Raw genomic sequence first — 13,695 nt, forward strand, 5'->3', positions numbered from 1 at the left:
GCTTTCAGTTAAGAGCAGTAGTTCATAAATGTTTATTTTTAGACTATCATTCAGTCTGTCCGCTATTATCTGCCACACTTTTTGCGTTTGTTTTATTTTTTTTATAGAGGACGAGTTTCCTTCTCTACATATTATATGCCTTGCTCCCTCATATATATGGACATAGAAAACAAAGACACTGAAGAAATTGGACTCTACAATCTAGAAACTATCAAGATAATTAAGTGATAAATTCCATGCACACTGTTAACATGAATGGAACAGAGTATATTCATCAGTTATATCCCCCCAGCAAAATATAAGGTCAAAAACCATTGAGGTGTCCTCTCCCTGTTGTTCCATGAATGTACAGTAGCCTACATCACTAGATAGTTACTGGTCCACTGAACTAAGTCTATAATTTGGGAGGATTGTACAATCCTCCCAAATTATAGTCCCAGTTTACTGGACAACACAAATTGTGTGCTAAGAATGCCAAATACAATGTACATGGAAGAGGAACAAACATGATTTGAATTTAAAACAAAATTAATTAACTAAAATAATTCAAGGGCATTGGTCAACTATAGAAATGTACAGCATTGTATGTATTGCCCTTAGTAATAAGACTTCATTTAAAACACATTTGAAATGTTATCAGCCTTTTCTAATTATCTCAACAACTGCCATAATATATTCAAACTTCTAACAACAATATGTGAACAGCAGTCTTCATACAGCAATATAACAGTAACAATGACTGTCACATGAATAATTATTTAAAAAAAATAATGGTCACAACTTTAAATAATATCAGTACTTAAATAAACAGCAATATGCACCTGTTGTATTTTAATCCAGGCTGATAAGAACAGGGTAAAACCTCAGAAAAAAGGCTCCAGGATTAAATAAATCCTGGCTGTTAGCCTGGTCAGGAACAGGCTAGCTGTACAGAATAAATCTCCATGGTGATTTATGTGCCTCCGCTTTCGTGAAACCGAATCAAGGCTTAATTCATCCAGGATAACTGGGAAATCCCAGCTTAATCCCTTATCTTGGTTTTGTGAAACAGGCCCCGGAACTTCTTTAAGTAGCTAGCTAGGTGTCCTGTTTTTTAATACACCCTGCAGCCAATCAGAATCGAGTATTCACCCAGACTTAAAGGTCAAATATGTAATATTTGTACTGTAATAAATCCAAAAATGACACCAATGCCTCATCAGATATTAAGGAAACATGTTAAACTGAAATACTATCTTTTCTGACAACAATGCTAATGTCAGTATTTTTTCTTTTTGAAATTTACATTCCGTGACGGAATTTATGTTTATGTTTTGATCTGTGTGTTGTTATCAACGGCCCAGTTTGACAAGCAGGCCGGGTTGCCAGATATACCTGTAAAAACGTAAACCCAGCACGCTACAGCTGTAACGGTAGTAAAGCCATGAAAGCAGCAAACAAACGAACAGGATCAACGGAGATAGATTCTACATGACATTTAAAAAAAAGAAAACAGCATGTTTCTAACAGTTGCGTGACCAGAGACGTAACAACCCCCTGGTAAATATTGGAGATGTGTTTGAAAGATGGAGACAGCTTAGATCCCAAAAGGACGCAGAGTTGGCTTATTTCCTCCTGAACAGGTAAGCATTAGCTTCAGGCTAATTTATCACAGCTACTAGGGACGGGCATTTTTTGTCATTTCAACATTTGTGTACTCACATAGAATTATATAGCTAGAGTACCCGAGTTGGTTACTCGCAAAAACAATTGAGACATAGCCAGTAAAGTGATCCCGACTGGTCCTGGCTAACGCCGCCATGCTAACCCTGCTAACGGTTAACGTTACCGGGAGGACCAGGCAAGCGGCCCATGGCTGTTTACAGCGTGTAGCCTCTTCAGCGACTGGAGCCGACAACGGTGAGTTATTTTAAGCTGCGAGAGGGGGGCTGTGTTTAGCGATTGTTGCCGTAATTCTAAGCCAAAGAAGTGTGTTCCGTCGGCAAGGTAGTGGTATTTTTAGCGTTTCGTATTGTAATTCTAAGCCGAGGAAGTGTGCCTGACTGGCGTGTGGAGAGGACAGTGAGGTTGTTGTGTTTTTAGCGGTTCATACTGTAATTTTAAGCCCAAAAATGTGTGTCTGTCAGTTGGTTACAGAGCTCCGCGTGAGCACGGGCTTTTATGACTGTCAATATAGCCAGCATCTACCGTTAGCTACTCCGCTGTGCTGTGGAGTAATGTCTGGCTATGTGAGAAAAGCGTCTAGCAACATTGTTGTGAATGCTGCGGTCTCAGCCTGGCAACCTCCGTAAACTTCGAGTCTGGGCAGGAGGGGGCGGGGGAGACGACTCTCCAGTATTTTGAATTGGTAGTGCAGTAACTATTTTAACCGCTAGCTGCCAGTATTACATACAATATTACATATTGCACCTTTAATGTAATATTGTATGTATTATTTTGCGGGGTGCAAATGTTCCACCAGAACAAATTCCTTCCTGAACGTTCTGCAGAGCCACCGTTGTTGCGGCCGGAATTTAGTGCCGCCCAAGACGATTGGGATTGGTTTAAGAAATGTAAAACAACCCAGACCGTTTTTATCCAGCAGTGTATGTGCGAAGGGGCCAGACCTTACTCCACAGAGGATACAGCCACTTTGAATCTGAATCAACTTACAAAAATAACCCCCACTACCATTTACAAATATACAAACACATGATGAATTAAACATTTTACTTCTGTTGGTTGCATGTTTAACAAAAACATTTGATTAAATATACAATATAATGGCAAAACCATCATTTTAAATGAATTGCGTTTGCCAGAGTTTCTTACATTAGTGGGTTCACAATCTTAAGAAACCCCAATGAACAGGAATGGGCAACACGATAAAGCTGACATCATCGCATCTCAAACGGCTAATTCTCATTAAAACTGATGTATCCCACTGCTGTATCCCACAGCAAATGCTTAACTGGTTTACATGGCAAACAGAATAAGGAATGCAACCATCAGACAGAAAAGACCCATAGCTTCAGACAGCGCGAAGCCCAAGATGGCGTAAGAGAACAGCTGCTGCTTCAGAGAGGGGTTCCTGTTGAGAAAGAGAGGCAACTGAGACAAATTGGAGGTACAAACAAAGTGTTAAAAGTACAACTGTCAGACATTTCAGTGAGAAGACAACCCCAGTGGCTTCCAAGATTCCCCATGAAGGACTTAGTACATGTGACAAAATAATTCTATCAATAACCCTGGAAATGAAATTTGACACTCAAAGTTAACATTCTTTTCAATTAAATGAAAATAATTTCTTGACCGTGTAAACATTTGGAATCAAATAGGCTATGCCTCTGTTAGTTTCATAGTTATTGCTTTGACTATAAAAATAAATAAATATGTAATGGCAGAAATCCCAGATATGAAGAATCACTAATTAATAGTAATGTTACGTTCTGTGTCGAGGTTTCGGAGCGTGTGTCGAGAAATCCCAGAAGATTTCCAAATTCACTGCCCTCTGCCCGATTAAACCATTGCCACTTTCCAGTTTTACAACACTAATATTACCCCTCCTGCCATTATTATATTATGTCCAAAGATTTGATTAACACACATTTGAGAGCCACTCACTCCTCAAGGCAATTAGGTTATTATACAGTTATGTTATACAATCATTATACACCAGCAGAAAATACACACTACATTGATATAAATGGATTATGTGAAAATTAAGTTTTTTCTTTGTCATTTCTAAGCCTTTGCTTCAACGCTTCATCTTGCCATCACTACTAATTAATTGTTCTTTAACCAAAACCTTATCTGTCCAACTAATAAAATAAAAGTTAATTGTTAAGTTTTCACGACCGTGCTAATAGAAACATGCAATATTCCCCCCTTGGTGGAGAGGTGTTAAATTTACCTGGCATATCCAATAATAAGACTACCAAACACTGTTCCAATTCCAGCTCCAGATCCAGCCACTCCCACAGTGGCAGCTCCTGCTCCAATGAACTTTGCAGCAGTGTCGATGTCCCGGCTCACAGCACTAGTCTGGAACCCCCGCAGAGCCACCTGCTGCTGGGAAGTTACAATGCTTTGTGGTGCCAGGAGCGAAGCAGTCTGACAAACACAAAAATGAGCGAGGTTAGTACAAAACAAAACCGTACAGGATTAAAAAGCTGCACTAAAACATTTTCTGCTAGATGTAGAAAGATCACTGACTTTTTCTTGGCACATCTTTGCACAAAATAAAACGTCTGCAGGGGTTTCCAAGTGTTGCTGCTCGATGTCAAGGCACTTTTGTTACCTCATTAGCTGCTGAGGTTTTACCATGCAGGTCAGATCTGCTCTATGCATTTATCTTGAAGTGCTCAACATAACTTCTAATTCTATCCTAACACCTCACAGGTCTATTGTACTTGTTGGAGACATGAAAACCTGCCTGCGTAAAAATGTAGTAACTTTGTTGGGTAGCTACATTAAACAATGTTATAATTTGCAGCTTTGGGCATGCGTCTTGAGTACTGCATTTTGGGTAAGATAAATACAATATAAATCAAATCCCAATATTAAAATGTACATTACAAAAGTTTCATAAATACTTACTTTTATACTGTAAATTATCCTGCATTAAAATGTATGTTTATTTTTATTTGCCTAGTCACTCTTTGTATGTGAGAAACCATGGAATGGGAATGGCAAAGCAGATTAATGGAGCTTTGATAGCTTCAGAGTGCCCGTCTTCTGTGAACACTTAAAGTCAATAAATCAGTTAATTCCCAGTACAGATAGCTGCCTACCTCTGCTTTCCTGGCATCGGAGACTACTGCTGCTGAGAGCGGTCTGTACAGCGCCCGAGATCCAGCACGGACCTGTATCAAGAAAAAAAGAAGACATTTAGTTGAGACAGTTGTGCTCTCATAAGATGCTCCACCAGCACATTGTATTGACATCGGTCTGTATAGCTTACAATACATCTACTCTGCTCACGACAGCATTAAAAGTATGCAGATTTATCTACGGTGACATTCAGCATGTAGTAAATATGGTCCAAGGTGGAAGAAGTATTCAAATCATTTTACTTAAGTAAAATTAGCAATACCACAGTATAAAAATACTCCATTACAAGTAAAAGTCCTGCATTCAAATTGTCACTCAAGTAAAAGTACTCATAATGCAGAGAGGCTACTGGCAGTGTTATACTATCATATTATTGAATCATTAGTATTGATATTATATGTAAGCAGTACTTTATTGTTGTTGGTCAAGGTGGAGATACCTTTAACTACTTTGGTAGTTTATTCCACAACAGTGGATCAATCTTTTTTTAAACTAATAAGTCTTGTATGTTATTGATTTTAAAAGTAACTATAGCTCCTAAATAAATGTAGTGAAGTTAAAAAGTAACATAGTAGCATACAATGGAAATACTATTAAGTACCTCAGAATTGTACTCTAGTACAGTACTTGAGTAATAGTAGTTACTTTCCACCACGTAGTATTGTCGGTAACGTTACATTATAGCTAGAATCCAACAGAGTGCACTCTGTTGGATTCTAGCTATTAATTAATCCAGAATACTAATAATGGATCATGATCCATTATTAGTATTCTGGATTAATTAAACAGCTCAACTTCTCAATTAACTGCATCATATAATTTTAAAATGTGGATAATAGGAATTCATATTAGCTTCAAAATGGGGATAAACTGTTTCACACAGAATACAATGGACAGGCTGAGCTTTGCCTTGACAAGGATCGAAGGACGTCCTTGCAGGTGTGAACACTAGCTGACTTTAGCAGATGGTCAAAGACGGCTACATGGCTGAGTGCTAGTGTTAGCGAGCTAAACTGCTGGTTGTTAGCATAGACAGTATATAAGGTTGTTAGCCCTGAACACGGACTGACAGCTTTTTGCACACTACTATGATTAAGCACACTGCCAAAATACATGTTATCTCCATTCATTCAAGCGAACTGTTACTCACCAAAGAGGGCGTGGAGACGAACTTAGCACAGGCGTACATCACGATGGGACGAAGTGGTCAGGTCAACCGAAGGAGCTGGCGTTGATTCAGTAGCTGCAGAAAGCGGTACATAAAATAGCAATGCACAGATTCAGTTGGCTGACTCTGTAACTGTTAAGTTAAATGAGAAAATACAAAGTGTATAAAGTTAACGTTACGTGAACACAGAAGCATAACGTTAAGGTCAAGATTAGCTGCAAACCGAACATTGTCGCTAAAAAAAAACAAGCTAGTTGTACAATTAGAAGAGCTGAGCAGGGTGTTGGATAATAGAGCTAGCTACAAAAATTACCGACATACACAGAAGAGTTGCAATTAAATGTTTAACTCACACAGGTCGTGACAGGGGAGGTTAGCTCTCACCGGTTTGTAGTAGAGGTCGAAGACACGGAGGCACGAGAAACATGCGCATGCGCTATATCACGTTAGAGGGTTGATTTCCGGTTTCCTGATGCGTGGAGCCCATCATGCCTCATGCCCTATGATCATGCCCATAGACATAATATCTATATACGGTCTATGCATAATATAGAGTCTATGATCATGCCAGCCAGTACAGCATATCAAAGAAGGACGTAGACGGGCTTTGAGCATATATACCATGACATGACTAGAAATAACTTTTTACCCAAATGTTGAATCAGCACTTTTGGCAAAGTCACAGCAGAAAGCTTTACAACGTTAATTTGCTGTGTGTTGTTCTATTTGTCATGCAGAAAGGACCAGTAAATACTTGGGAACATTTGATTACATATGAATATGAAATTATTTTTAATGGCCAAATGTTAAGAACTTTTATCTTAGTCTTAGGATGTTATCTAGGATATATGAAAGGCTGATACATCGGCCAATAAGCCTATCGCAAATATAGCTAGTGGTATCAGCGTATACGTCATCAACATTACAGTAGGCCTGAAAGCCAAACTAGGTTTCAGGTAATTTAGAAACAGTGTCACCTTTATATCAAATATCAATATCCGTATTGCCCGCATTACAATGGCCGTTAGGTGGTGACTTCATTTACCTTTTAAGAATATTTTTTTTTAGCAGCTTAAGCAGTCATATTTGCTCTTACTGAATGTGAATATTATGTGATAGGCTTTAGCTGTCACATCCATTTCATGCGAGGTAGATGTGCTGGATGTAGGCCTACTCCTCATTTTACACACATTAGCAGTGATTTGACTACAACCACACTGAATATGCCCTTAAGACCTGCTTTTCATGTCGTCACACGTTACCTTGGCAAGTACCTTTTATACAAACATTTATGATCTGTGGGTAAATCAAGTGATGTTTGACAAAATATGAGCTAATGTTTGTCTGGAAGTGTGGTCACAATCCTCAAATACCGTGTGTAATATTTACAAAAGTATTTCTACAAGCTGTTACCTCGGATATTTTAAGAAACCAGCACATGTCCAAACAATCCTCAAATTTTCCTGTTTCATGTGGATACAGATCTGAATCAATGCGGATCCCACGAAGAACAGTATGTGGAAGCTATCCAAATACAGAATAAAATCAAATAAAATATAGCAAAAATGCATCTCTAAAGGCTAAGAAATCAAATTTGCAGAAATAGTAAGTGATCGATGTGAGATTGGAGAAAGACATTGTAAAATCTAAGACAGCCTCTGAGACAAACATTAACAGTCGTAAGTAAATTAAAAGTAGGCCAGACACAATTCATTAAAAGAATAAATAGCCTATACTGTATCCCGATTATTTGTGTGTTTATTGGTTCATTGTTTATCTATTCACATTTCTCACAAAGCAGAAAATAGGCTGCCTACATGATAATGTTGGACACACCCATTCAATGATTTTAAAAAGTGAAACTGCGATGTAAGGCCCTAAAGCCACAAGGGGGCACCAACACACCATGCAGAATCTATGATATAAACTGGACAATGACATTCATAGTGTGTGATGAAAAAATATGAAAAAATGCTGAATGCAAGATTAAACAATTAAAATGAATGCAGAGATGAACTGAACTAAGGTAATTTGAGATAGGACAGTATAATGAGATTTGACTATATTAATGTGTTACACAGCCTGGATATTTTAAACTGCAAGTATTTTGCATTATTGAACTAGTCAAATCAAACAATATTGGTATAGGCCAGGCCTGTCAGCTGTGAAGAATTACAACTAAACGCAAGGAATTATGGTTTTGTGTCTGCAGCCTTCATTTTTCACACAGGTGCAAATATGGATGATTAATAAATGCAATGCACCTGTGTAGAATATGCATGTGTGTATTGCATTTTCACTGTCAAATGTAATTATTCATTTTCTGCATGTATGCACAAAAAATAATTCAAGTGGGCAGCCACAGACATAATCATTACAAAATATTGACCATGTTTTACCCCTATGCATTTATAATGTGTGCAACCCCCTCACATTAAAATGAAATTCCCATGGTAATAATTTTAGCATTGGCCTCCACCTTGCAGTGAGCATGAAGCTCTGAAGCTGATAATCAATTTAAGCAAGACAAGCGATCATATTTCCATTAAAGCCTTCATCCGGTCTATGCATTGCGCCCTAATACACATTAACATATTGCATCATGTAGATATATACTTCCACTGTCTAAATGTATCTCCTAAATTAAATATTTATATCACTCTTGCTTTAAGTGGGCTTTCCCTCTTCAAGGATTCATCTCTGTCCGCCCCCTCAGAGGTAAGCTCTCCATTTGGCGATGCGGAAGGGAGATTCCTCAGCTCATACACCCCCTCCTCTGTATGATGGTACCGTTACGCACCACTATAATAAACGGAGACGTGATTTTCTGGGGCGAATCCCTGCCGACGTCACTCCCAGTCATATATAAATATCCTCAGCAGCGACTCTGATCAGACTCAAACGAAACCGCTTTTTCGGCTACAAGAACTCTTCAAACCAAGGATTATAGGATTGCCTTCGTTGGATTTACTTGCCAGCACCGAGTAAGTATCTTTAATACTGATAAGATATTTTAAGATTTATGCTTATTTTGCGTTTTTTATGTTGAGTAGAGTTGAATGAATACACGTGGTCAAGTCAGATTCAGACACTTAAGAAGAAAAAAAAAACAGATTCGATATTTGCTTAGTTAGGCTATAGGCTACACAGCCTAATATATTTTAGGCTACTTTTACAACATGTCATACAATGATCCACGTGTGTGGTATTAGGCTATATCTCGTTTTCTCTAGGTCTATTTAAATGTGATTACACATAGTCTAAGAGCACAACTTTACGCATGTCACTATCTATCCACAGATCCTCGCCAAAAGCACAATGACTTTGAACAAGGATGACAAATTGCGGAACATGGACAAGAGAAGAGGAAGCATGCCGTTCCCCATGAATTTACCAAACCTACACCGGAGAAGCATGCCCGTGGACGACCGGGACCTGCGCGCAACGATGCCACAGACGGGGCAGACCGACGAGCTGTCCAACCTCCTGCGCTGCACGTCCTACTCCCCGAAGGAGCAGCACCGAGGCAGCTGCGCGTCGGACTCCTCCGACTCCGTGATCTCCACCGGCAGCGAATCGGAGTCCCAGCTGTACAAGGTGGTTCTCCTCGGGGAGCACGGCGTTGGCAAGTCCAGCCTGGCTCGCGTCTTTGGAGGAATTGATGATGCTGGTCACGATTGCGACCATCGCGATGAAGCAGGTAAATGGTCATGCTGATGAGTCATCAACCAATAGTAACCCGTGCACACACTCATAGACACACAAACCTCACATGTCTTGTGTCTGTGAAGATACATGTCATAATTAGGATTGTCAAAGGTTAATTAAGTGATCCATAATCTTAAAAATTATATAAATACATAAATGGAGCTTTATAAGCTGTCTAATTCAGAATATATGAGTACAGTCATACAGTTTAGCTGATGGATTAGAAAAAAAACAACTAATCTTATCTTTGCATGCAAGAGTGTACATGCATTGATTATTGATATTTCCATCTACAGCGGGCACCAGCCCTGCCCTCAGTAGTGCAGCTGTCAGAAACACATCTAATAGCATAATGTGAAGGGAAAATAGAAAAGGCCAATGATGGCCAGACTGTGATCAACTGTCTTGTTCTTGATGTGTAGACAAAAAGAAAAAAATGTGCTAAAAAGAAAAAGCAGCGAAAAAACATGACATTCACGTTATTATAAGAGATGCTTTGCTCCTCTCTGTCAGGATGTAACATAATATTCCTTTTGTTTTTCTTCCTCAGGAAACACTTATGACAGATCTATCGTGGTGGATGAAGAGGAGTCATCCATTGTGTTGTATGACATCTGGGAACAGGTGAGTTCTATATTATTTATGCAATGTTTGCTCCATTTATATTGAGATGGGAAAAGATGGGACTGTCATGTATGATGCTAAACTTGGTATCTGTTTCTTTCCTGAAGGATAACAGCCAGTGGCTAAAAGAACAGTGCATGCGGATGGGAGACGCCTACATCATCGTGTATTCAGTGACAGACAAATCAAGCTTCGAGAAGGCGTCAGAGCTGCGTATTCAGCTGCGCCGAGCCAGGCAGTCAGAGAACATTCCTATAATCCTTGTGGGCAACAAGAGTGACCTGGTGCGGTCCAGAGAGGTGTCTGCAGATGGTAAGTCAGTATGATTTACTAAATTTTGAACCTAAAATGTGCCGCAGATGTATGATGTGTTAAGATAATATAAGTTTTAAGCTCAGGGGAAGTGAGTTATTACGTTTTGAAGCTTAGAAGCTTTTCATGTTAAAAGTACTGGTCATGCTTGAATGGCTTTGGTGGGGTCAGGGCACTTGTCTTACTTGACTGTTCAGGCCAGGCCTATGTTCAAATACTACTGCAAACTAAAGCAAACGTTTGAAATCGACTATCATTATAGGGTTATCATTTTCAGTTTTTAGCCTTCATTTCATTTACTAAAAGCATTAATTTTCCTTGTCCATATGTTCATTTCAGAGGGGAGCGCCTGTGCAGTGGTATTCGACTGCAAGTTCATCGAGACGTCTGCATCCCTTCACCACAATGTGCACGACCTTTTTGAGGGCATCGTCCGACAGATCCGCTTGAGGAAAGACAGCAAGGAGGAGAACGCAAGGCGCATGGCCAACTGCAGGCGTAGAGAGAGCATTGGCAAGAAGGCCAAGCGGTTTCTGGGCCGCATGGTTGCACGCAAGAACAAGAAGATGGCTTTTAGGCAGAAGTCAAAGTCCTGCCATGACCTCACAGTTCTCTGAGGAACAGACAGACATTTTTTTTCTTTGGCCCGTGAAGACCAGACGCTGTGTGTGTTTTAACACTAACCCTAAAGGACTAATAGAGCTGTACAGAAATATATTTTTTATTTTTTAGATTCCAACCAAAAGCAAACGAGAGGACTTAATTAAAATAGAAATGACACTATTCAAGTCATATCCTGATAATGGTGATAACTTGCATGAAGCTTTGCAAACATTTATTTTATTATTTTTGTCTGCCTTAAATATGTCGCTGTCATATGATCAGTTTGTAAGAGAAATCCGCAGAGGCTTTTTTTTCTATTGAGTTGCAAAGATTGCCTTGTTGTTGGGTTATTGTTGTGCTCCTTTATTGGAGGGGATTGCTGTATATACTATAACATGAATGACGCTAAATGCAACATACATCTCATTATCATGAAAAAAACATGGTAAAGGATTACAATACTTGGTCACCTGGAGTCATATTTACTTGAAAAGTGGTACGCAGGTTCGTGCTTCGGCCAAGTTGTTGTTCCCGTAACATTGAATTCAGGTTGTGAATGTATGAATAAAGCAATAAGTTATGTTAGTCTTGTGAATCTTGACATTATTTGGAAATGCTTTGTTTACGTTGATTTCCTTTTTCAATAAAATATAAAATCAAAACATAAAATCTCTGTCATTATTCCTAAATCAAAAGTGTTCAGCAGAATGCAACAGAAAAGAAGGAGATGCTGTTTAGGCAATTTACATCCTCATAAATATTCATGTGATCGTATCAGTGGACTGGAACCTCACTGGCCATTGGTTTTACAGAAAGGAAACCAGCAAATTAAGCATGTTTATCTCAAGGTGTTAACCATTAATCCACCAAAGGAGTACAAGTATGCAATTTTTCCACCCAATTTAAACTCTTCTCACACCTCAGAGGGAACACACTCACTTGGAGAAGGTAAGATACAAAGCCTTTTGTTTAAAATAGGAGGATAATTGAATGTGTTTGCTACTGAACTGATTTATTATCCACCTTTATCACTGCTGTTGTTGAGCTACAGTATATCCAGAGTTTGTTGTACTTTAGAGACTTGAATTGGAGTCAGTGAAGTATATAGGGCATTAATGGTACTTGTACACTGCACCGTAGCCTGTGATTTGGTATTGCCAAAAAAAACAAACACAGCTGTATCCTGTATCTAAAAGATATTTGACAGACATTAAGGCTCCAGGGAAATTACATATTGTTCGTAATTTAGAACATGTTTTACTTCCAAATCAAATGTGGCTTTATTGGTCTTCTGTGCTACTTGTAATAATGGAGGCTCAGATGTTGCTTCAAACAGTGTTGTACGTTGTTATGTCTTTAAATGCAGGCCGGACATGTAAAAACTGTGAAATCTATGAACCATTGTGGTGAATCAGTAACAAGAAAGAAATTGTGTTAATTGTTGGGCTGACGCCATGTGATTTGAAACACTGTGAATATGCCACATTTCCAGGGACTCATGGCTGACAGAGGAGCTACGACAATGCTCATCATAGCTCTCATAGTAAGATGCTTTATTTGAAATTACTCTGAACTATAATATTTTGTTCATTTACAAGAGCAAATGACTGCATGAACAATGTCACTGAGACACACTTAATATCTTGTTTCGCAGTTGATGATACTTTACACATTTGCACCATGCTCTGGGGCAAATGTTAAAATTGGTGTCCCTGAGAACTACGATGGTATTTTTCCATGGTATCTGGCCAAGGTAAGGCATCTCAATTTACTTGAATTCACCTAACAAAGGGTTTTTCTTGTGCTCCTAGGCTTCTGATAAGAAATGATGTGTGTAGTTCTTATAAGTTCCCCAATCTTACAATCTTATACTATAACTGGTGATTAAAGCAGGTAGAAAATCAGCAAAAGCGTTTTTATCCCCATATGTCATATTCATGACTATAATAATTTGAGATGCAGGTTGACAGTCCACTTTGCCAGACCTACCTCCTCCGCAGCGCTGTGGAGGTACAGTAGGTCTGGCAAAGCGAGACTAACAGTTACTCTAAGCCTAGATGGCAAACAAGGATTAAAAACTGTTGGAAACGTCTAAAGCCGTTTGGGCCTGGTCATCTTTTATTGGTGAGAAAAGTGGTGAAAAGACCTTGATTGAATAGGCAGAAAATGAAGGTATAGTAAACCAGAACTGTGTCAGTCTCTTTTATTCTCTCCTATCTGCACTGAAGGTTGAAGACGTATGAACATGCTGTCGTCATCACTAGACTAAAATTGGAGTGTTCACAATGACCCAGCCTCTGCATTCATTCTAGCGTGCAGTGTGGCAGGCGGGGTGTTTTATTCATACAGTACCTGTCACTCAGACATCCTCTGGATTGTGCGGCAGCATGAGTATCTGGCACTCTGATTGGTTGTATTGTGACGTCACATATTGTAATATTTCACATATTGTATGAAACAGTAATCAT

At 39.0% G+C, this 13,695-nt stretch overlaps 3 protein-coding genes across 4 annotated transcripts in view; 2 read left to right on the top strand and 1 right to left on the bottom strand.

The window, feature by feature from the left end:
- Positions 1-2,691: 2,691 nt before the first annotated feature.
- Positions 2,692-6,480, bottom strand: LOC114559700 (ATP synthase F(0) complex subunit C3, mitochondrial). 2 transcript variants are annotated; one of them, XM_028584523.1, is made up of 5 exons: positions 6,365-6,480; positions 5,963-6,055; positions 4,773-4,844; positions 3,893-4,092; positions 2,692-3,070 (listed from the first exon to the last, which is right to left on the bottom strand). In XM_028584523.1, exons 2-5 carry the CDS (start codon positions 5,999-6,001, stop codon positions 2,956-2,958), a joined length of 426 nt encoding a protein of 141 aa, XP_028440324.1. In that variant the 5' UTR covers positions 6,002-6,055; positions 6,365-6,480; the 3' UTR covers positions 2,692-2,955. The 2 variants fall into 2 exon arrangements, with proteins under 2 accessions (XP_028440324.1, XP_028440316.1); XM_028584515.1 differs by having other exon boundaries at positions 2,695-3,070; positions 6,334-6,480.
- Positions 6,481-8,711: 2,231 nt separating this feature from the next.
- Positions 8,712-11,812, top strand: rrad (Ras-related associated with diabetes). Its single transcript, XM_028575179.1, has 5 exons — positions 8,712-8,964; positions 9,281-9,680; positions 10,239-10,312; positions 10,420-10,624; positions 10,964-11,812. Exons 2-5 carry the CDS (start codon positions 9,299-9,301, stop codon positions 11,239-11,241), a joined length of 939 nt encoding a protein of 312 aa, XP_028430980.1. The 5' UTR covers positions 8,712-8,964; positions 9,281-9,298; the 3' UTR covers positions 11,242-11,812.
- An 889-nt stretch (positions 11,813-12,701) lies between these two features.
- The window catches only part of cdh16 (cadherin 16, KSP-cadherin), a 31,335-nt gene continuing 30,341 nt past the window's right edge, over positions 12,702-13,695 (top strand). The window contains exons 1-2 of the mRNA XM_028568775.1: positions 12,702-12,770; positions 12,882-12,980. Of these exons, the coding sequence (XP_028424576.1) occupies positions 12,705-12,770; positions 12,882-12,980 (165 nt within the window). The 5' untranslated portion in view covers positions 12,702-12,704. The remainder of the gene's footprint in view (positions 12,771-12,881; positions 12,981-13,695) is intronic.

This window comes from Perca flavescens, chromosome 1 (assembly GCF_004354835.1).
Source record: "Perca flavescens isolate YP-PL-M2 chromosome 1, PFLA_1.0, whole genome shotgun sequence".
Classification (NCBI taxonomy): Eukaryota; Metazoa; Chordata; class Actinopteri; order Perciformes; family Percidae; genus Perca; species Perca flavescens.

Bases quoted from the DNA above. Each gene is read 5' to 3' on its own strand.
- rrad (XM_028575179.1), top strand. From the start codon at position 9,299: ATGACTTTGAACAAGGATGACAAATTGCGGAACATGGACAAGAGAAGA. The intron at 9,681-10,238 runs GTAAATGGTCAT...TTTCTTCCTCAG, and splicing joins CGACCATCGCGATGAAGCAG to GAAACACTTATGACAGATCT. The intron at 10,625-10,963 runs GTAAGTCAGTAT...TGTTCATTTCAG, and splicing joins CAGAGAGGTGTCTGCAGATG to AGGGGAGCGCCTGTGCAGTG.
- LOC114559700 (XM_028584523.1), bottom strand. From the start codon at position 6,001: ATGTACGCCTGTGCTAAGTTCGTCTCCACGCCCTCTTTG. The intron at 4,093-4,772 runs GTAGGCAGCTAT...TGTGTTTGTCAG, and splicing joins CCGATGCCAGGAAAGCAGAG to ACTGCTTCGCTCCTGGCACC. The intron at 3,071-3,892 runs GTAAATTTAACA...CTTTCTCAACAG, and splicing joins CTTATTATTGGATATGCCAG to GAACCCCTCTCTGAAGCAGC.